Consider the following 24,759-nt stretch of genomic DNA (forward strand, 5'->3'; position numbering starts at 1 on the left):
CAGGAGGATGCAGCAGCCGTGGGTCTCAGCAGCCTGGCGTCGCCGTGGGCGCTCGTCAGAGTGCAAGTGCTCTCCAACATTGAAGCTGCGCTTTGGCTCTCAGCTTCAAAAATCTGCACATCCCTGATGTCGGTTGTCGAGAAGGCGTGGAGGCAGAAGGCCCAGCAGCAACAGGAAGGACAGCCCCAATGGCGGTCGAAGCACGCAGCCGCTACGGTGGTACTCGTACTGTCGCAGTACCGGCGACACAGGCGCTCAGCACCTAAGTCGAACGTCTTGCAGACGGACGGATCTGTTCTTCATCCACAGAAGATCGGCCCAGCCTCTATCGTCAGTCTGTCACATTGTAACCGGACGAAATGCGGTTTGCAAGTCAGAAGTCCTCTGCCCGGTCGGGCTGCTGTGGATTTGCAGCAGTGGACAAGTTGTTGGAAGCTTGTAGACACTTTTTGAATTCACCAGAGTATCCTGCATCTTAACAGAACTGGTCTTCCACCGGTATTCGTAACGCAGGTGCAATGGCCCAACTCTGACAGCGAGCTTGAGGAGGGCACAGGTTTTGTATCAGGAGATGACGTGCTTCCCCTCAGCCCCTCTCGCCCTCTTTACACTGGTAATCGATTGTGCCCTCGTTTTCTCAGCCTGTCAGTGCTCTTGGCTGATCTAGTGTTTAACTTCAGGGTTTCAGAGCGTTCCTTTATGAGAAGTTTGCCTCCTGAAAGGCATTCTTGTGGCATCTCTAAGTAAAGTTACTATATTTAGCCTCATTAAAGTAGCACGTAGCCTGCCCGGCTAGCCGCGCGGTCTAACGCGCTGCTTCCCGGGCGAGAAGGCGCACCGGTCCCCGGCACGAATCCGTCCGGTGGATTAGTGTCGAGGTCCGGTGTGCCTGACAGCCTGTGGATGGTTTTTGAGGCAGTTTTCCACCTACCTCGGTGAATGCGGGCTGGTTCCCCTTATTCCGCCTTAGATACACTGTGTCGGCGATTGCTGCACAAACACCGTTTCCACGTATGCATACACCATAACTATTCTACCATGCAAACATTTGGGGTTACACTCGTCTGGTATGAGACGTTCCTTGGGGGGTCCAATGTGGGCCGAACCGCACAATAACCCTGAGTTCGGTGTGAGGCGGCGGTTGGGTAGGTGGACTGCTGCGGCCTGTTGTGGGGTCGTGGACCACTGAGGGCTACGGCGGGACGAAGCCTCCCCGCCGTTTCTAGGTCCCCGGTTTAATACATACATACATACATACATACAGTAGCACGTTCTGTGTGTTCCGTACTGTTGTTGAAGTGCTGAATCGGTTGTTCTTGGCTTCCCTCTCTCACAGTCTGATGAAATAAGTTCACAGCTTATTTGTACTTCGGGTCACCCGTGTTGACATTGAATTAGGCTGCCGTTGTGTAGTCGGCAGACACGCCCCACTTAGCCACCTCCTTTGGTTCTTAACAAAATTTTATACCTACACTTACTATTCTACTCTGAAAGCAAATGAGTGGATTTACGAAACTCTAGGGAACAAAATTTTACATTTACATTTGTAACACGCCCAGTACTGTCATTCTTCTCTGCTCATTGTTATTTGTGAAGGAGCTAGAACACATCACTACAAAGAAAAGTGGTGAATTGGTTCTTCTTGGATTTCCCTCCCACGTTTGTTGTCAGAAACTCCATACCTCTAATGGATAAAGCTAAAGATATAATGTGTCATCCAGTTCCGAACTTCTAACACCTCTAGCTTACTTATGAATTACCTACTGATGAGTGCGTTAATATATCTGCCGACTTTTTTTCACATATCTACAAGAAGTCAAATAGAATTAGATGATTAATATTTGGTATTCAAAAATGCGTATAACATAATTCTTTCCAGTCTGAGAACTCTTCTATAGATTGTCTCATAACCTACCCATGACTTTCCCTTTCAGTCTCACACTGTGTGAAATTTTCGTGGGTAACTTTGAACAAGTTTTCTTACATAAGGCACCCATGAAATGCAAAATTAAATACTGTCTCAGATATGGATAATGTGCTGTGCTAGTGTGCAGGTGAAACTCGACAATTAAAAACATTCTTTCAACATTAAATACCAATATTATTCAATCATTGCACAATGAGCTATGAAGTTGTTCTATAAATTTCTCGGACTTTAATACAAACACCAACACAAAGAAACTCTTTTTTTGTATTTATAAAAAAAACAGCGACTTTATATTCGCTGCAGGCTAGCAGCACTCAGAAAATCACTAACATGTAGCTTTCCATTTCAAAGAGCATGGCCACATGTATCTGCTCCATTATATGAAAACTGCCTTCCGAAAATAATTGTGAACAATCAGACTCATTGTGCTCTGCAATGGCTATAGCTATGAACCGACTGATAATATTCAAAGAATCAAATTTAGTGAAATCATATTACTTCTGTTTGCTAGCCAACATAAACCAGTGGGTAATGACAAAAACTGGTGCTCTGTTCCAGGAGTTGTCAAACTTTCATATAGCCATACAAAAAAGGGTAAAATCTTGCAGTTTTAGTCGTGCATATTACAAGTAACATCGCCAAGGTAATATTCAAAATATTCAAATGTAATCATACCTTTGGGACAAATTGGGGTATGTATGGTCGACTGCAAGAACTAGCGAAAACTATATGTTGATCTGTCAGGCAGAGCTGTGATAATTTGGTTCTCATAATATGAGAGTAGCTGGATCCTAGGGAAAATAGATTCGACTTTTGTGAAAATACGTTTTACCAGAAAAGAGTCATGTGATGTATAGTGTGACTATCTAGATACCGTTAAGAGATGACACTAATGGAAATACTCGAAGTCAATGAAAATGTGGCACAGAACGCGAGGTTGCTTTTTTTCTTCTCTGTTAAATTCTTATTTTCATTTGTTTATGTTGTGCCTTTATTTGTAAAAACTTCGAATCTGTAAAATCTGTGTACGTCACACGCCATTTTATTCGAAGTTGAGACGTTTTGTTTTCACTCGATGCTGGCCTAAGAAACCGAAAACCGGTTTGTGAGCAAATAAATAACACTAACAGAACTTCAAGTAAGTGTTTACAATTTCATTATGCTTGTCACACTATACGAGGTACCGACGAAGATGTAATTTAATTTCCACAATAATGTTTCTGTATAAGATAACTTCACATTGCTTATAATGTACAGTGACTGGAGAAATTAACGGCCAAGGCGCCCTGCCGATAATGAATCCAACAACAAATGTTTGAGGAAAGCGAGGAAAAGCTATATGATTTGACTGGAGCTAGTAACAATCCAAAATCTGGATTAAAAGGAAAATATTTTCTTTATCTCACTTATTTTAGTAAGCAGCACTAACAAAAGTCATATTAAAGTGTACTTTACAGAGTAAGATGACGTTATGATTAAGGTAATGGACTCATAGTCGGAAAGAGTAAGTTCAAATCTTCAACCACCCTCCAAGATGCAGGATTTCGCGGCATCCCTAATTCACTTACTTGAATGGCGGAATGGTTCCTTTAAAACATTCTCAGCCAATAACCCGCTCCATCGTCATGTAATGCCCTTTTTGCCGGTACTATCCTGCTTTTTATGTCCTCCTTGCTCCGTCCGTCATTGGTTATTTTGCTGCATAGGTAGCAGAATTCCGTAACTTCATCTACTTCGTGACCATCAATTCTGATGTTAAGTTTCTCGCTGTTCTCATTTCTGCTACTTCTCATTACTTTCGTTTTCTTCGATTTACTCTGAATCCATGTTCTGTACTCATTAGACTGTTCATTCCATTCATCAGATCATTTAATTCTTCTTCACTTTCACTCAGAACAGCAATGTCATCAGCGAATCGTATCATCCGTATCCTTTCACCTTGAATTTTAGTCCCACTTCTGAACCTATCTTTTATTTCCATCATTGCTTCTGCGATGTATATATTGAATAGTAGGGGCCAAAGGTTACATCCTTTTTAATCCCAATACTATGTTCTTGGTCTTCCACTCTTATTGTACGCTCTTGCCTCTATTACATATTGTATATTAGCCGTATCTCCCTATAGCTTACCAGAATTTCGAACATCTTGCACCATTTTACACTGTTGAACGCTTTTGCCAGATTCACAAATCCTATGGAGGTGCTTTTATTTTTCTTTAGCCTTGCTCCCATTATCAATCACAATGTCAGAATTGCCTCTCTGGTGCCTTTACCTTTCCTAAAGCTAAACTGATCATCATGTGACACGTCCTCAATTTTCTTCCGCATTCTCCTGTATATTATTCTTGTAAGTAACTTTGATGCATAAGCTGTTGTAATTCTTGCACTTGTCAGCTCTTGCAGTTTCGGAATTGTGTGGATAACATTTTTCCAGTGATCAGATGCTACGTCGCCAGACCTATACATTCTACACACTGATGTGAATAGTCACTTTATTGCCAATGATTATAGAAATTCTGATGGAATGTTATCTTGTCCACCAAAGTAATCTTAAACTCTGATTCTAGTACTGGGTCCCCTAGCTCTTCAAAATCGATTCCTGTTTCTTCGTCTATCACATGAGACAAATATTCCCCTTCAACGTACTCTTTCCACCTATCCGCTCTCTCCTCTGCAATTAACTGTGGAATTCCCATTGCACTCTCAATACTACCACCTGCGATGGGGCGGGGTCGGTCGTCTGTGTTGTTTTTAATGCTATCGTTCAGTCCACCTACCTCGATAGGATTCTTCTCGATGTCCCTTCACTCTGTGGTAGCAGATACATGCTAGGCAGTGTAATGCGGCATCGATGAAAGCACTACCTAATACCTACCACACAGAGGCCGCGTAACTAGTTGAAAGTCACTTCCTGAAAGTTCATGATTAAAAAATCGGGCGTTCGGGATATTCAGTCTACTTGCAGAAAAGCATTTAAAATTAGATTAACTCTGTTTTTTATTTGTATTGAAACTCATGAAATAGCTATCAAGTCCTTATTTAATATGGTGAAACATTATCATTGAAAGTTCACTGTCTGTATAACAAATATTCACTCGAAAAGCAGGCAGAATTTTAGCAAGTCCGACCCGACTAATTTTTACGTTCTACCAACCACAGACCCACAACTATTTGCGAGTTAAACACTCGGTCGTTTCAGTGGTCTTCTTCGTAAGAAGTTCTCGCCAGAGTATTTAATAGAGAGCACGAAACACGCCACGAGGAATTGATACTACGACCAGAAAGTTGGCACGCTCCTATCTCTCAAACTATTTAACTTAGAAACACCAAATTTTCATTAAAATGTTCGTAACTCCAGCCGCTTCAGTCACGATATGTTCGAACCGAAATTAGCTCACTATTTCCTGATCTTACAGAATATTTTTAAGGAGCGATCTAACATCGTGTTACCCATAGGCTGGCTAGCAACCTACTCTATCGAGGTACTCTCCTGTCTGACCACACCCCTATTTGCACGGGAACGGCTCAATTCTGATTGGTTGTTGATCTAAACGGCCAAACAGAACATTGCTTCCTGATCATTCTAGCGGAAAATCTTGCCTTATCCAATCACTAATTTGATAGTAATTAATGTCAGCAAAACTTCAATTTCTTGTATTATGTTTAATCAAAATAAACAAAGTGCGAAATATTCTTCAAATTGATAAACTTATTCCGCCCCTAACTGCCATTCTGGCTGCTTTTATACAAAAGCATGCTCACACAGACATACGTCACCTGAATCGTGGTTGCAACATAACTTTCCCACGGTTCGTTTGTACAAGGTTTTACGTAAAATGAAATATTAGATTTTATCGTATGTCCCACATACACTCTCTCAATCATTATCACGCACTCACACAACAAAATATAATAAAATAATAATTTTGACCGATTTTTGTATTATGTAATGCAAAGTGACTAAAGTTTTAAAAAGAAAATTCTAATTAATTAATTTTTATGGACTGACAACTTTGTAATGCTTCAAATGATAATGAAAGTCAATCTGTTACTGTTCCTAACTTTGTTTTAAAAAACAAGCGTAGGTTTTAGGACTTTTGGATAATACACTTTATCTCCAGAACTGTAATAAATAAAAATCTGAAATTTTGACAGCGTCATTCCATTAATAACAAAAGGCTGTGTACCAAAATATGATAATAACTAATATGGATTATTTAGATTAGTAAAGGGTATGAATCTTCGTATCAACTGAATGTTACGCTATGCAATTCTCACGGCAGGTAGCGTCAGCTATGCTGTGAGCAAAGTGAAAAAAAAAAAAAAAAAAAAAAAAACAAAGCCATCCTGCAGCCACCGTACAAGATGGCTGTGTGCCTTACTGCAACGAATGTCATCCCGTAATAACTTGCTGTGTTACACGCACCCTATGAACCTAAAATTACTTTTAAGTGCATTTAAGGTTCATGTAACGGCAATGTTATTACTGAATTCTGTAACTGAACCTTCAAATTTAACTATGGGATTTTTAATGAAAATTGTTCCTACTTACAAGTTCTTCAAATGAACGAAATATCAAAAATACATTAAAATTTTTCCGATGTTACATCAGATTTCAAAGGCTTGGACTTGATAGCGAGTAATAAAATTGATTTACATTAGCAAATATTCAAGTTTTCCTCGAAATTAAATTATACTTTAACCAATTGCTTGACAAATTTCTATATTGTTTTGCAACGAAATAAACCACTTAATGCTCTTTACAGTCGGTATTGTAGAGTTCATGAAACCTAATATACACCACTGGCCATTAAAATTGCTACACCACGTAGACAGGAAGATACTGTGATATGCAAATGATTAGCTTTTCAGAGCATTCACACAAGGTTGGTGCATTTTATAGTGGGAGAATTCCTAAGCAAGTTCCCGCTGAAAGCAATACTTATTACTATGTAAGCAAGCAAAAAAAAAAAACAATTTTTTTTCAAAAATTTATGTTTTCTTTAACTTTTCTTTTCAGAAAAAATATTTACCTTACAGTTGCTATAAAATATCTTATGACTTTACGTAAAACAAGCTATGATACACAGAGAATGCAAAATTACTGGAAATGTTGAAAATATTCACGCCAACTTATGTGGCTCTCAAATAAACATCAGATACATAATCTATTTACTTACTTCTACTAGGCACTTTTCTTATGCCCTTTACCACAAACATCTTCAAACATCATTTCTACCTGTTCTGAAAATGGCTTAGAAATCACATATTAAGGAGTCACATTACATTATTTTTTCAGTATATCTTTGTACATAGCTTTCACTCCACATTCATTGGTGTTAGTTTTTAGTAATCATTTACCTCCAAAAATATCTTTCTTTTACCAGTTCCCTTATTATCTGATGGCATTTACTCTCTTTGTACAATTTTATATACATTATTTACTAAGATAGGTAAGAAGGAAAGAAAATAGCAAAAAAGTTCTGATTGATGAAGAGTTTGGTTGATAATACAAAACGAAAAAGAAATTATATTTTCAACAACTCAGGATGTCTGGTGTTCGTCATACACCTGACGACGCTAAGAATGTGCGTACCCTTAGGTCTATTAACTACTTCTGTCCCCATCATCCTTCTGTATGTACTTTTTTAAATCAGTGATATTTCGCAATCCCAGAAGTTTGTGCAACTTAACATATTCTAGTTTATATGCATTGGCATGAGGCTTGGCCACAATTCTAAAGGACCCCACATACTCATCTGTGAACTTTTTTGTTTCTGCAGTAAGCTTTTTAGTTTTTTCCTTGGTTTCACCAGCACTAAATCGCCTACTTGAAAACTTGTAGGACACGCTCTCGCATCATGTCTTCTTTTTTTTCCAGAGCCCTTTTTCTGATACTTTCCCGTGCTATCCTCTTTTTCTGCTCCATGGCCATTTCAGAAAGAGTGTGAAATTCAAAATATTCTAAGTAGTTGGCTCAAGCTCAGTGTTTCTAATGACAATACGTCCTACAGAGTCGATTTAGATTAGTTATTCTTTTGCACATATTTCCCTGGGTAAAATAGGCTGAAATCTTTATTTGTTTTATATTCCTTTTGTTTAAACATTCATCAAACCTCTTGGACATGAATTGTGGTCCATTATCTGAAAACATGGCTTTCGGCACCCCAATGTTAACAAAATAATCTTTCTCTAGTTTACTAATAGTTACTTTGGAGTTTGCCTTTTTAATAGGGTAAAACGTAACATACCTCGTAAATCCATCTACCAGTACAAAGACATATTCTCAACCCCACCTTGAAACAGGTAAAGGGCCAAACATGTCCACAGCTACAAGATCTAGCCTATTCTGAGGTTCTACAGAATATGTTTGTCCCTGTACGATTGTATTATTTGCTCGCACCTTCTGACATCTGCCACAAGATACCAGCCTTTTCTGTACCCTGCGCCACATTATATCGAAAATTACTACCTTATTCAGTTTCGCAGTACTTTTTGTGGCTTCATAATGCCCGTGCTTCCTACGCACATAATCTACCAGTAAGTCCACATGTTGTTCTGGGAAACAGATGCGTCATTATTCCTCGTCTTTCTTTCTTCGCCTCAATCATATTTCCTGATGTATTTTGTAATATTCCGCTATTTTCGGAAAATCGGGATGACCTAGCCGGCTTTTTACCAGTTTAATATTGTCATCTTGATTTTGTTCCCTCCTGAGGTTCTTACAAATGCGTTTAAGCGGTCGTTCTTTCTCTAATTGTATTCTTGTCAGCAAAACATCACTCCATTCCCATTGTCCTAAAAGAACTACTTCTTACCCGTTTTCTTTCACATTTCCAGACAATATATCGGCTGCAATGTTCTCTGAGCCCTTTATGTACTTTATATCAAATTGCTGAAGATTCGTATACATTGACCACCTCCTCAGTCTGCCGTGTTTTAGTTGGCATGTCTGCAAATATGATAAGGCCCGATGGTCACTGTACACTATTACTTTGTGGCCTAATAGGTAATGTTAAAATATATGTAGCCCAAATATAATTGCTAGAGCTTCCGGCTCCGAAATGTCATAGTTCTTTCCGCCTGTTGCAACGATCGACTAGCAAGCGCGATCGTTTTGTCATCTTGGTTTTCTCCTTCTGTTTCAATTTGGAACAGTTCCACCCTCAGACCAGAACCACATTCATCTGATCCAAAACAGAAAGGCTGGCAAAGTCAGGATGGTTACGATCTGACTATTTAGCGGCGCCTCTTTAAGTCCTTCAAAGGCCCTCTGACACACACTTGTACATCTAACGGTACATTTTTCTTTAATAGTTCTCTCAGACAAGGTGCATTGAATAATTGTCCAGGCACAAATTTTCGATAGAATCCAAAAAGACCAAACATACCTTTTAAACCCTTTCGGGCAGTAGGTGCCAAATAATTCCTAATCGCTTTAATTTTTTAAGGATCGGGCGTAATTCCTTTTCCACTAACAGTTAGTCCCAGGAATTTTATTTCTTTCCTCACAAACTCCGTTTTGTCTAATTTGAGTTTCATTCCACCCATTTCTATTGCTTCTAAAACCTTATCCAACAACATACGGTGTTCTTCCCAAGTGGGAGTTGAAATCAACACATTGTCCACATAAACTGTAATTCTTCTTAATAACTGGTCACCTAGCACTAGGAACATTGCCCTAACAAATGCACAAACGCTGATGTTTAACCCAAAGGGCACAGTCTTGTACTGATAGCACCTTCCCTCGAACAGGAAAGCTGTGTATTTCCCAGATTTCTTCGCTAAGGGTAGGTTCCAATAACCACAAGTTACATCAATCGATGTGAAAAATTTTGCACCTGTAAGTTTTTGCAATAATTCTTCTTTATTTTCAGACCTCTCACTCTCTTGCAATATTATTTTGTTCAAAGTTCTAGCGTCCAAAACGAGCCTAATAGAACCATCTTTTTTAGGCATGACAACCAATTGGTTGTTATACACACTAATTCCCCTTTCTATAATGTCCGCTTTAAGCATTTTCTGAATCATATCTCTCACAACTTCTTTGTGTACTTCCGCAACAGCGAATGGCTTTCAGGAGAAATGTGCATCCTCTTTTACAGTTAGATAACATTCGTAATCTCGAACTAGTCCTGGCTGGTTAGAAAACACTTCCTGATGCCTGCTCAAAATTTGTTTTAGCTCATCCTTTTGTGTTTCTGTCAAATCCGATAATCCCTGTACTTTTCCGTTAATTCTTATTCGGATGTTTTCTACCTCAGAAGGATCTACTTCCTTCCTTTCGCCATACTCATTATACCCCACAATATCCTCTTTCTTTCTTTTGGCGGTAACGTATAGGTCTGTCACTTTGCTCGTCGGATTCATATTGCCTTTTACCAATAAAAGGAATAGCTACTGTTCTTCCCTTCACCACAATGACCGCTTCATTACGTCCAAACTCCACTTTTCCTTCGTACTTTTGTAAGAAATCTGCTCCCACCAGCATTTCCACGCTTAAGCCATTCATTATCAGAAAATTGTGGTCCAACTGTACATCACCGATCCTGACAGGTAGCATAACTTCATGTTTAACTTCTTTCTTACTTTTCCCTGTGGCTACAATATTTATGCCATTCACTGGCCTTACTAGCGGGGAGAGCATTCACAAAACCCTGTGACACTGCACATAAATCGGAACCACTATCCAGTAAACAAGGAACCTTCTCATTAAAAATAATAACTTCTATTATAGGCTGTCCTGCAGTTTTCTCTCTGACTTCAGAATCAGGTTCATCTAATAAATATTGCACTACATCACGTCTATTGAATCCCGCACCTTCTGTGGAAATTACGCACATATTCACGGAGTCTTCTTCCTCTTTAACTGCGGCAGATTTAATTAGTCTGTCCACTACTGACAAATCAAAACCCTTCTCCCAACACTCTCCTTCTTTAATAATAATAATAATAATAATAATAATAATATAGGATTATGCAACCTTTCCTATCGTTTTGCCAGAATTATCAAAATAACCCCCTGCTTCCTCCACTTCTGTTTCTTCTTCGTCACTATGAGACACTACTCCTAATCTATGTAAAACTTCCTCTGCCTTTCTATATTCTTCCTCAGGTACCTCTAATACCGTTTCCCCTATTACAGTGCTAATTCCACATTTCACTGTAAGCTCCTCATCTGCATTGCAGTGCTCACTCACACTAACATCCTGTTCTGAATCGTTATTTTCTAATAGCTGTTCCTCATTAACGTGGTTCCTGGAATCGCTGTTATGACCTTTTCTTACACTACTACACTTCAATGAAAAACACATATTTTAACAGTGTCCCTCTCCTCTGCAACATCTGTTTTTACTATACGAACTCCAAGATGTTCAGTTGGTGGCTGCCTTACAAACGATTCTGCTAGCGGATTTAACCTGTGGTGCCACATCCTGCAAATGCCATTAGTTTTCCCCCTCTCCTACGCGGTCATTGTCACTGACATTTCTTTCGTCTGGCTGTCTACGGCACTCCGCGCAGTCAGTGGACTGCTGCTGTCTATATTCAACGTTTCGTTCTCTGTCATTACACCTACTTCCAACAGCACCCCCTCGCCCTCGGTACCTGGTTCTTTAATTACTGGATCTTTGCAGTCTTGTTCTATTTGCATGTGCCTCAGCTCTGCTTTCATTTTGCTTAACAGGAGGCCTATAATCCCTCCTAGCATTCTCCTCCTCCTTTAGAAGATTTTCTACCTTCTCAACATAATGAATGAATTTATCAATATCATCCGTAGGTTCAGGGATTAATTTATTACGCCAGTACAAAGGCAACTTATTCTCTATCTCGCTAATGATCTGTTCCGTCTCCACTTTAGAGCTCAAATATGACAAAGTTGTGACCGATTTTTGCACAAACTTCTTAATAGTATCTTTCTTCGGGTGATATTTTCCATCTGACCATCTGCTTCCGTTTGCCCCAATATTCCTCAAAAAATGCCTGTTTAAAATCCTCTATCTTGTCATATTTATCTACTGCCCAATTTCCCCACACTCTAGCTTCACCCATCAAATTTGACGCTATAAAGCCAATTTTTTTGCTTGTCGTTCCATGATTTGGGCAACACCTCCTCAAAATCATCTCAAAATTCTTTAGGATGTACATTTTTACTTGGATCAAATCTCACAAACAGACGATGTGTCACATTTTCAATTTCTGAAGATTCTACCACACCATTAGATATTACATAGCCACTACTGTTAGCAACACTTGGTTATACTCTTTTTAATCTACCATCATGGTTACGTAGTTATTCACCTACAGCTGTAGTAAATTGAGGTTTGTTAGTTTCCAGGTTAGTAGATTTAGCAGCCACTTGCACACCAAATTTCTCGCACACATACTTTCCTTCCTTGATTTGATTTCCCATTATGGTGTGCATATCCTCCCATTGTTTTTCCAGATTATTTACTTGTTCCTGCATTTTATTTAAATCTGTATTTACTTGTTCCCCTAACTGTTTGCTCTCATTAGCAGCTAATATTTTTCCTCTCATAATTGTTAAGACAAGACTTTTAAATGAGGCTTGCTAAAGATTGAACTTGTGATCTCGCACTCAAGGGGTCCTTTTAAGACCACTTAACACTGAATGGGCGAATATTTTCACATAGTGAAATTCGAGCCGAGGTGCAATTAGTTGTACTCTGAGAAGATAGCAAAGCGGAACGGGCAATGTTTGGACGGTAGGGTGTTGGCGAGTATCGATTATTATTGGAAAAGGACTTTAAGAATACTGATTCTATTCGCTGCAACAGACAGTTGCGAAAGTAGATTTTTAGATTGTGGCAGCAATGAAAACAAGAAAGGAATGAACTCAGGGCATGACACAGGATGTGCATATGGAGAGACCAAACCAAATATAACTAAAATTGGTTATAAATTAGCAGTGCCAACCATCACACCGACTTATTACCTCTTGTTTCCATAAAACAGCAACATACGGGAATTCGAATGAACTAAATAGAATTTATCTTTCATCATTTAAAAATTAGTGCTGTAATTTTTTTTTTTTGTTAATTGGAAAGATTAGTTAGGTGCTAAACTTTGTTGGGCTATTTGATCTAGTTCAAGGATAGTGGTCCCAGAAGAGATGGAACTACTGTTATAGACAGCCAGGAGTTATTCTTTTCTTTACTTTTTACTCACAAGGGGAGGCCGCCAATTGTGAAATTCAGATTCGATTCATACTACGCATAATAAAAGCTCATGACCAGAGGTGTAATGTGGCAAAGCACCAAGATGCACTTCTCAGCCGTTGTCGAGAAAATCGACAGTTAAAAGAAACCGTTGCGGTGAAATACTCTCTATGATTAATGTCTTTCTACACCGTCGTGGTGCAGCGGTAAGCGCTCGGGTTTGTAATCCGAAGGTCGCCGGATCGAATCTCGCGCCATGCAACCTTTTTTTTTTATTTGTTGTTTGTATGCAACAATAATGCGTGTAATAAGTTGTTGAAAGTCGTTTGTCGTGGAAAAACTGGCGACTTCGAACATCATTATGTTTTCCGCAAACAAAGTTGTATTTCACAAATGTTGTTAATTGTCTTCATAATGTTAACCACGTATAGTTAACGGAAGACGTAGAAACGATATTCCAAAACGAATACGTATAGCGTAAGGCAAACGTTCGAATTAGAATAGAGACCCCACGACCACAAATTTGCTATGGCAGGTATGAAATATAAACTCCGTTACTCGCTCGTTACACTTGAAGAACAGACGTTGAATGGGCCGAAACGAGCAGCCACATAACAGCGGAGTTGCCTGCTAACTTCGAAAGAAGGTAGATGCGGTCCCTAGCGCAATTTATAACATCGTCGAAAATCAGTGCGGACGGGAGAGCTTTGGTACACCCTGTTAAACAAACGGAAAAATGGAGGCGGTACAATTGGAGAGCGATCCGCCTTCACCAACATGCATAAGCAATTCATATATATTTGAATTACAAAAAACTAATTATAAAGAAAATTGCGTAGCGCGAGATTCGATCCGGCGACTTTTGGATTACGAACCCGAGCGCTTACCGCTGCGCCACGACGCTGGAGAAATTTTTCAATCGTAGAGAGTATTTCGCCGCAACGGTTTCTTTTAACTTTCGATTTTCTCGACAACGGCTGAGAAGTGCATCTTGGTGCTTTGCCACATTACACCTCTGGCCATGAGCTTTTATTATGCGCAGTATGAATCGAATCTGAATTTCACAATTGGCGGCCTCCCCTTGTCAGTAGGCTTCGTGGAACCATACTAGCCAAAGCTACTCGATCCTGGAATGAGACAGTGCGTGGTATACAGAACGCTGAGCAGAAACTTTATAAACAAGAAAAACAAGAAAGTCATAATTCATAGCCCGCATCTCGTGGTCGTGCGGTAGCGTTCTCGCTTCCCACGCCCGGGTTCCCGGGTTCGATTCCCGGCGGGGTCAGGGATTTTCTCTGCCTCGTGATGGCTGGGTGTTGTGTGGTGTCCTTAGGTTAGTTAGGTTTAAGTAGTTCTCAGTTCTAGGGGACTGATGACCATAGATGTTAAGTCCCATAGTGCTCAGAGCCATTTTTTTCATAATTCATAGCATGTGGTTTGCACATGTCACGGCAGTTAGGTAATAGTGGTTGTTTGGAGCTTTTGCTTGCGTCTTTTTGGAAGTGAAAAACACACTTAACAAGCAACAAAATGGAATTTTATGAAATGGAATTGCATGTTTATTGCATACCTGTCTGTCCCAGTGCTGTTCGTTAGCTTTGTGAGCGCAGAGACGTTGTTGAGATCTGCAGCGGCGGCGGTGTCCGCGTGTTGCAGGCTCGCTGATGCACTACGGCAGGCTGGCCTTCTCGCGCGACGGCCGCTCGCCCACCATCGTGCCCAGGGACCCACGAGCCGCCATCGGCCAGCGGCTAGGCTTCAGCGAGGTGAGTCACGACACGCGGCGCTCATCACTTCTTAACACTCTCGACAACTGGGACGCTGCGGGTGTTCATCCTAGTTTTAGAGAGTCCGAGATGAAAGAAACGAAGTAATGCCGCAGCTCTGTCTGGTTACAGCGCATGCACAGCAGGTAGTAGTCGTTAAAGCCGAGTCCAGACGCATCTGCATTCATCCTTCCATATCTCAAAACATTTCTTTACTTTTTTCCCGTCAAAACTCTCAGGAGCTCTGCGTTTTTGCTGTTTTCCCTTCTACCATAGCAAAATTTCTCCCTTTTAAAACAGATCTGACAGAACAGTGCGAGACGTAAAGAGTGCGTTATAGGATCTTGATGTTTTTACTAGCAACGCACTGCTTCCCTACTAATGTGTTTAGGGGTTAACCTTCTACGTCGCTTTGTTGTTTACGCTAGGTGAATACACGTTGCGCCGTTGTCTGAGCTGCCTATCTTGATCATGTGCGCACCTCATTGGTCGCTACTGCCGTCCGCCGGACTGAACTACTTTTCTGGAAACCTTCCTTACAGAATTCCTCACATTTTTGGTTTTGGTGAAGCAGTTATTTCCTTTCGAAAACTTTTGCCATGATCTCTGATTGCTGTTATTATCCACAGAATTTAAACACTCGCATTTCGAAGGACTGAAAGGTTATCTGTAGATGAACTGTTATCAAGAGAACAGCCGTTATTTTAAGATATTCCGATGATTTTGCTACGAACTCATTAGTGCCTTTGAGTAATAGACAAGGTGTATGTTCACCCAAATATAGACAAAATTCTGGTATTCAAAGAAAATTAATAGATTCTGCATCGAACCGTTTGTATTTCTCAGAATATAATCTCTGAGGTTTGCATGCGTGTACTGGTGTTTCAGCCGCGCGGGATTAGCCAAGCGGTCTAAGGGGCTGCAGTCATGGACTGTGCGGCTGGTCCCGGCGGAGACTCGAGTTCTCCCTCGGGCATGGGTGTGTGTGTTTGTCCTTAGGATAATTTTGGTTACGTTGTGTGTAAGCTTAGGGACTGACGACCTTAGCAGTTAAGTCCCCTAAGATTTCACATACATTTGAACATTTGAACTGATGTTTCAGAGATCGGAAAATATTCAGTCAAACGGGGTATGGTATCACTTCTACTGCGGTGGATGGAAAACAAAAAGAAAGATCAGTGTAAGAGGAGAGGAGAGAGAGAGAGAGAGAGAGAGAGAGAGAGAGAGAGAGAGAGAGAGTATGAAAGAGAGAGAGACCGTTATGCTCTACTGTAATACGTGATTTTGCCTTACTCTAATTCCCTATGTCTTCGCTGGGGACTGTAACCACACGATCCGTGGTGCACGTATGGATAGTTTCAGAAGGGAATACTGCGCAATGAGAAATAAAACAAGAAATGATCGAGGAAGTTGGGTCACAAGCTCAATGAGCGTTTCATTTTTCAAGGCGTGCAATTGTTGGAAGAAAAAGGGAGAGTAATGAAATGGACAATGGGGAGTAGATGGCGAAAACAGCACTTTGTAGTGTTAGTATTAAAGGAATAGGTAATGTGTAGTAGGTGCCTGAAAAAGTAATCGCTTTCCCCCTCTTTCCTTCCATCAACCGGATCGTATTTTATTTGGAATTCCCTTTCATTTCCGGTAGAGAAAGGTACTGTTCCTGACGAGAAAAAAGGGAAACTAGAGTTTCACGTCCGATCGACTACGTGGTCATTAGAGGTGCAGCACGAGCTCGGATTACGAAAGGAGGGGGAAGGAAGTCCGCCGTGCTCTTTCAAAGGACGATTTGCCTTGAGCGTTTTGGGGAAATCACGGATAAAATAAATCCAGATTACGTGACGGGAATTTGAGCCGTCGTCCTCCCGAATGGGAGTCTAGTGTTCTGAACACTGCACCATAGACCTCGACCTGACGAAAAACATTGTATCTGTTGTATTCATTCTCAGTCTGATGATGGCGATAACTGAAACATCTGAAGTCGTACAAGATTGCCAACAAATTTTGAATCTGCACTGAACGTCATTAACACACACAGCGCAATATTTTGGGTAGCAGCTTCAGCTCGTTATTAAGTGTACAAAAGAAATATATGGCAGCGTAGTACGAGGGGGAAAGATTTACTACAGAGACTTTTGTTGCTCCCATCTATTATACACCCATATGATGGGAAAAGAAGAACAAAGGGTGGGAAGTTCGTAGAACTGAGCGGTTCACTCGTTGTAACTTCGACGCCAGGTACTGAATCGTCGATATGAGTTCGCTGGTGTCATTGAATGTAACATTTGTGCCTGCTGCCTTCCTCCCTGTGTTTTTTTTTTCTTTTTCGATACACTAGGTTTCTCTAAGGACACAGGACGCAGGCAGTCCTCAACGCTGCTGCTGCCTCGCGAGATTTCTCAATCACAGACGTGGCCAGAAGCGGTGTGCTAGGCGAATTATGCGACCTACTGCTATGTCGATATGATCGGAAACGTTTATCGGTGGACCCAGATCAATTATATGCAATGCTACACACGTACCATCAGTCTCATAAGGTCGTCAGCATCGCCCTGACTCTTGAGAAAGCGTTAAAACTCACTACTCCTATAACATTAGTCAACGCCCTATAGTGATTCAATTGTTTTCTTTTAAGCCAGGTCTGGCCACTGCATAGGAAAACGAGCACCACAAAAAGTGACAGCTCCGTCTTAGTCTGATTTCTGTCCTCTCCAACCGATACATTAGGTGCTCGTAGAAGTAACAGAACCTAATACGTTGTCCTGGGCTGTGAGAGTTCATCAGAGACAAAGACGGCGTGTGCAAAGTGTGCCAGGTCCGCTCTTGTCCTCTACGTACAACATACGATGGACAGGGTGGGCAGTGATCTATGACTGTTTGCTGATGATGCTGTAGTGTAGGGGAAAGCATTATCGTTGAGTGACTGTAGGAGGATACAAAATGACTTACAATTTCTGTTTGTTGTAATGGACGCCAGCTTATTTTTACGTGTAGAAAATTGTAATTTAATGCACTTGAGTAGGAAACACGGTAATGTAATGTCCCAATAAAGTATTGGTGGTGTACTGTTTGACACACTTGCGTCCATTAAATATCTAGGCGTTACGTTGCAAAGGGATATCAAATGGAACGAGCACGTGAGGACAGTGTTACCGGTACGTTCGATCGACACTCGAGTATCACGGAGATGATTCGTGAACTCAAATGGAAGTCCTTTGAGGGAAGACGATGACCTTTCCGCGAAACACCAATGAGGAAATTTAGAGAAATGACTGACTGTACAATGATTCTACTGTCGCCAACAAACATTTCGCGTAAGGACCAAGACGATAAGAGAAATTAGGGCTCATACGCGGGCATATACACTTCCCTCTCTCCTTTTGCATGTGGAACAGAAAAGAGAATGACTAGTATCAACAAAGGTACCCTCCGCAACGCATCATGTAATGACTTACGGAATGTATTGGGTGTGACGGTATAACTCCAGATATTTATTTTTCTGACTGAGGATCTACATCTACATTTATACTCCGCAAGCCACCAAACGGTGTGTGGCGGAGGGCACTTTACGTGCCACTGTCATTATCTCCCTTTCCTGTTCCAGTCGCGTATGGAACAACGACTGCCGGAAAGCCTCCGTGCGCGCTCGAATCTTTCTAATTTTACATTCGTGATCTTCTCGGGAGGTATAAGTAGGGGGAAGCAATATATTCGATACCTCATCCAGAAACGCACCCTCTCGAAACCTGGACAGCAAGCTACACCGCGATGCAGAGTCTGCCACTTGAGTTTGCTAAACATCTCCGTAACGCTATCACGCTTACCAAATAACACTGTGACGAAACGCACCACTCTTCTTTTGATCTTCTCTATCTCCTCTGTCAATGCGACCTGATACGGATCCCACACTGATGAGCAATACTCAAGTATAGGTTGAACGAGCGTTATTCTCGTTCTATTCGAGGATGGTGTACTAAACAACATTACATCACTATTTTCGTCATCTGCAGACTAATAATTATAGTTATTACAAGTCATATGTTTTTAGGTTGGTTATTACCTCTAAGTATGTTCAAATGTGTGTGAAATCTTTGGGACTTAACTGCTAATGTCATCAGTCCCTAAGCTTACACACTACTTAACCTAAATTACCCTAAGGACAAACAAACACAACCATGCCCGAGGGAGGACTCGAACCTCGGCCGGGAGCCCTCAAAGTATGCATTGCACAAATAATCCATTGTTTATTCTCCCCTGGGCAGAAGATCAAGTATTAAAATGTGGTACAGTTACGATCACACAGAAATCATCACACTACCAAACCACTGATATGTGTACATATTAAGGTACTACATATAAAAATATCAGCACTTATACGCACTACACCCTGTGAGTCCTTGTACATGTGCAGAACAATTTTATTGATTCCTGAGGATCACTAACTACCGAAGTCCGAAGCACTCTTTTAAAACACCAACTCCGCCCCATATGGCCCACGTCTTCTATTATCTTCGCAAGGGCTGTTGGCCCACTCTCAGTTCCACTGCTCCTAAATTCCCCAGAAAATTATTTAACATTCAGCCCTTTCGGCTTTCGGGATCAGAACGTACACATCTCCATTGGTGATTCACTACTCCCATTAACAGCATTTATGTAAGGTGCGGCTTCCTGCCCGGAATTCCAGGTTTCTCTTCAACGGCTGTCGGAAAACTTCTGCCGTCCTGGAAAGCCACAAGCGTTTAACCTGGTGTAGCGGAGTCAGACCACAAATCTATTAGACAGATTACGCCTGGGGAACAGCCTCCGTTCCCCAGATTACGGAAAACCAGCCCTAGTGTTCGTGTTTGCAACCAGCACGACCCGATAGTCGCGGCCGCGGAATGATATGCTACCATCAGACATGTGTTATGCTTTCGGGGGACTTACGCCTTTGCTGAAGCATTGACTTCCACCGTCAATATGACGTCAGTTTCAGTCATTGGTTTCCTTTTAAAAGCGCATTTGAAACCTCAAAAGGAGGCATCAGGCACTGCATTGTCGATGTTGTAGGATAATCATTTCAACGAGATAGTCCCAGTACGCTCTTGGCATTGAGGAATGTAAAAAGTTGAAATTCTGAACATTTAGTATTTCCTGGTGTCAATAGTCGTGTTGTCAACGTCACTCCAGCGGGCGTTTCACAATACCTGCAAGAAACTAATCGAAAGATCTAGCAACACTGCTTCTATCTATACACTTTTAAAGCAATGCTAATTCACAATCTTCTACGATCCAATGGCGTTCAGTTGTTCAGTTTTGTCACTATAAAAATTACAATGCTTCTTCTTGACGATGTAAAGTAGCTGTGAGTGAATAATGCTCTCTGAATTTTCTGTACTAGTTCCTCTGCGGATTAACTAAGACATTTAAGACTATAGTGGATAGTGGACGCCAATATAGTGTTCGTCTGGACGTCAGATACGTTTTCTCTACAGTTAAGTGCTATAGTGCGCGAACTAACATACACTACTGGCCATTTCAATTGCTACAGCAAGAAGAAATGCAGATGATAAACGGGTATTCATTGGACTAGAACTGACATGTGATTACATTTTCACGCAATTTGGGTGCATAGATGCTGAGAAATCAGTACCCAGAACAACCACCTCTGGCCGTAATAACGGCCTTGATACGCCTGGGCATTGAGTCAAACAGAGCTTGGATGGCGTGTACAGGTACAGCTGCCCATACAGCGTCAACACGATACCACAGTTCATCAAGAGTAGTGACTGGCGTATTGTGACGAGCCAGTAGCTCGGCCACCATTGACCAGACGTTTTCAATTGGTGAGAGATCTGGAGAATGTGCTGGCCAGGGCAGCAGTGGAACATTTTCTGTATCCAGAAAGGCCCGTACAGGACCTGCAACATGCGGTCGTGCATTATTCTGCTGAAATGTAGCGTTTCGCAGGAATCAAATGAAGGGTAGAGCCACGGGTCGTAACACATCTGAAATGTAACGTCCACTGTTCAAAGTGCCGTCAGTGTGAACAAGAGGTGACCGAGACGTGTAACCAATGGCACCCCATACCATCACGCTGGGTGATACGCCAGTATGGCGATGACGAATACACGCTTCCAATGTGCGTTCACCGCGGTGTCGCCAAACACGGATGCGACCATCATGATGCTGTGAACAGAACCTGGATTCATCCAAGGAAATGACGTTTTACCATTCGTGCACCCAGGTTCGTCATTGAGTACACCATAGCAGGTGATCCTGTCTGTGATGCAGCGCCAAGGGTAACCGCAGCCATGGTCTTTTTTTTTTTTTTTTTTTTTTTTTTCACTATGGGACTTAACAGCTATGGTCATCAGTCCCCTAGAACTTAGAACTACTTAAACCTAACTAACCTAAGGACATCACACAACACCCAGCCATCACGAGGCAGAGAAAATCCCTGATCCCGCCGGGAATCGAACCCGGGAACCCGGGCGTGGGAAGCGAGAACGCTACCGCACGACCACGAGATGCGGGCGCAGCCATGGTCTCCGAGCTGGTAGTCCACGCTGCCGCAAACGTCGTCGAACTGTTCGTCTGTCTTGCAAACGTCCCCACCTGTTGACTCAGGGATCGAGACGTGGCTGCACGATCCGTTACAGCCATGCGAATAAGATGCCTGTCATCTCGACTGCTAGTGATACGAGGCCGTTGGGATCCAGCACGGCGTTCCGTATTACCCTCCTGAACCCACCGATTACATATTCTGCTAACAGTCATTGGATCTCGACCAACGCGAGCAGCAATGTCGCGATAAGATAAACCGCAATCGTGACAGGCTACAATCCGACCTTTATCAAAGTCGGAAACGTGATGGTACGCATGTCTCCTCCTTACACGAGGCATCACAACAACGTTTCACCAGGCTACGCCGGTCAACTGCTGTTTTTGTATGAGAAATCGGTTGTAAACTTTCCTCAGGTCAGCACGTTGTAGGTGTCGCCACCGGCGCCAACCTTGTGTGAATGCTCTGAAAAGCTAATCATTTGCATATCACAGCATCTTCTTCCTGTCGGTTAAGTTTCGCGTCTGTAGCACGTCATCTTCGTGGTGCAGCAATTTCAATGGCCAGTAGTGTAATTATCTACTGAAGATCAAAGTAAGTAATTGATTATAGTGAACACTACCTAAGAAACAGAACTCAGTAAATATTACTCGTTGACAAACAGTGTCCGTTCCACAGACTAAGTAAGGGCTTTTATATTCAAGGAAGTCGAAGTGTTGGAAAAGCTTCGTGGAATAGAAGAGACGCAGATGCTTAATGCTTGTTGAAAAAGATTGCTAGCTGACATTCGAAGTCACAAAATTTAATTTAATTTGACAAATCAGCGAAATATGTCTATATTGTTTCCTTATACAGTATGGAATCATTGAGCCGTGACAGTAAAACCACTAAAGACATCCATTCAAAGCAATTTAAGATTGAACAATTACATAATTATGTTTGTTGGGAAGACAAGGACGACCACATTCCCTGAAAGAATCACAATCGACGCTTACGAAACGGCAGGTGTGGCTACAGCATTTTTAATATAATTTTAGTTTTGTGCAGTTTAACCCGCACTGCTTTCGCTGATACTGCTGTGTACACACGACCTGGCTTTTCATCTTTCTTTGTCACACGGTCATAATAACGACAATAACTATAAATATGGCATGGTACTAACGGTTGGAATATCGTCTAGGTAGATCGTGCCTGCAGGTCACACGTGTGTGTAATGTTGCATCTAAGAGTTTTATGCCGGTGGCTCTGATGAATGCTTGTCTAATGACACGTCGTGTTTATGTTGTTCTTGCTGAGAGAATAGAAGTACGGGTCTGATATTCGATGCTGAAGCACACCACATTCCGCTTGAATGGCAGCAAGAGGTCCACACATAGTTTGAAAGTCCGTGTGGAGATCACCAAGAACAGTTTCATATACTCTTACTCCACCAAACATCCTGAGGAAGTTTGTAATTTAGTCCAAAAGTGTGATAATCAGGCTCCGTAAGCCACGACCATAGCTTCCTTGACAGGCTAAGTACTGATGGCTCAAACAGTTTCTATACAGAGTGTCAATTTTAACTGAAGACATTCAAATATCTGGAAAACTACGCATCGGACCAAAAAAAGGTGTTCCAATTTATTTGTCTCAAAAGGGGACATACAACGACACCATACACGGCCCACCACCCCAACCCGTCTGTGAGTGGCTTTGAAATCTTCAACGGGAACCCCCGTTTTTATTGCAGATTATGATTCTACGGTAAAACCTGCACATGTTTTGTCTGAAGCATTTCCTTCGTTTCGCCACAGATGGCGCTGTAATCGGAGGAACAAAAATGTAAACAGTCGTAATTCACGAAATGCTACTAAAATGGCCCTTGAAACATTCAAGGACTCGTGGAACCCCGCCTCCATGCTGCAAGGGTAGTACAAGCCAGTATTTCATAACTTCTAACACTAAGTGTCTTCAAGTTGGCGGTACAACGTTTGAACCCTTACTCCCATTGGAAAAGTAAATTAGCGTTCGCCTCGAGCCATGGATGCTGTGGCGCGTTGAGTAGTCCCCTGTTCGATACGTCATGTCGGAGGAATACAGCATCACGAATGGGGTTTCCAATTAGAAGTTATGAAACATTGCTGTGGAATCGTAATCTGCAGTAAAAAAAGAGGGGTCCCACTGAAGATTTCAAAGTTGCCTCCGCCACCCACGCGCTTGATGGGATGGAGTATCGAGTGTGGTATCATTGGATGTACCAGTCCGAGACAAAGCAATTGGAATTGTAACTTTTTTTGAAGCAATATGTAGTTTTTGAGATATTTCAATGTGTTCAATTAAAAAGAACCCCTTGTAGAAGGACCAGAACCGAACATCTTAGAGTCAAACTCACCGGTGTGCGTTAGCGCTCCCGCTACGGAGTGGGATTCTAACGGTACTGGTAACAAATGTGTTAGCAGACCTTCTTCCTACATCGCTAAGTTTAGTTCACCAGTGAATTTCGTATCTTTCATTACATTACATGCAATACGTTGACACGTGTAGTAGATACGTGGTTGTTGTCGCAGATGAATTATTTTATGAAACAGATCTGATGATGATCATTAAAGACCGAAAGCGGTAATCTGATAACAAACAGTTTGTGACCATAGACGTAAATTGAAGGAAACGAATCAACTTCGTCAGGTGCTGATAATACCGGGCGATCAAAAAATCGGTATAAATTTGGGAACTTATAAACCACGGAATAATGTAGATAGAGAGGTAAAAATTGACACACATGCTTGGAATTACATGGGGTTTTATTAGAACAAAAAAAACTGCTAGACGCGTGAAAGATCTCTTGGGCTCGTCGTCTGGTGATGATCGTGTGCTCAGGCGCCACTTACGTCATGCTAGACAAACTTTTAGCTAAAACATGGCAGATGCGTGTGGTGACCTGCAGGCACAATCTACCTAGACGTAGTTTTCCAGATACTTGAATGTCTTCCGTTAAAATTGACACTCTGTATAGAAACTGTTTCAGCCATCAGCCAGTCAAGGTGACCAAGTCGTGGAATAGCGGCGTGCACATATACAGAGGGCAGTTCTATCGTGTACACGTGGTATAAAAGGGCAGTGCATTGGCGGAATGGTCACTTGCACTCAGGTGATTCATGTGAAAAGACTTCAGACGTGATTATGGCCGCACAACGGGAATTAACAGATTTTGAACGCATAGTGGCAGTTGGAGCCAGGCGCATGGGAAATTCTGTTTCGGAAATATTCCGAGATTCGCAGTGTCAAGAGTGTGATGACAACACCAAATGTCAGGCAGTATCTCCACCACGGATAACAAAGTGGGCGACGGCCTACACTTAACGAGCGAGA

At 41.7% G+C, this 24,759-nt stretch overlaps 1 protein-coding gene across 1 annotated transcript in view; it reads left to right on the forward strand.

The window, feature by feature from the left end:
- Positions 1-24,759, forward strand: part of LOC126235939 (zinc metalloproteinase nas-4-like) — a 130,443-nt gene that overhangs the window by 95,090 nt on the left and 10,594 nt on the right. The window contains exon 9 of the mRNA XM_049944910.1: positions 14,761-14,870. Within this exon, the coding sequence (XP_049800867.1) occupies positions 14,761-14,870 (110 nt within the window). The remainder of the gene's footprint in view (positions 1-14,760; positions 14,871-24,759) is intronic.

This window comes from Schistocerca nitens, chromosome 1 (genome assembly GCF_023898315.1).
Source record: "Schistocerca nitens isolate TAMUIC-IGC-003100 chromosome 1, iqSchNite1.1, whole genome shotgun sequence".
In the NCBI taxonomy this organism is placed as follows: Eukaryota; Metazoa; Arthropoda; class Insecta; order Orthoptera; family Acrididae; genus Schistocerca; species Schistocerca nitens.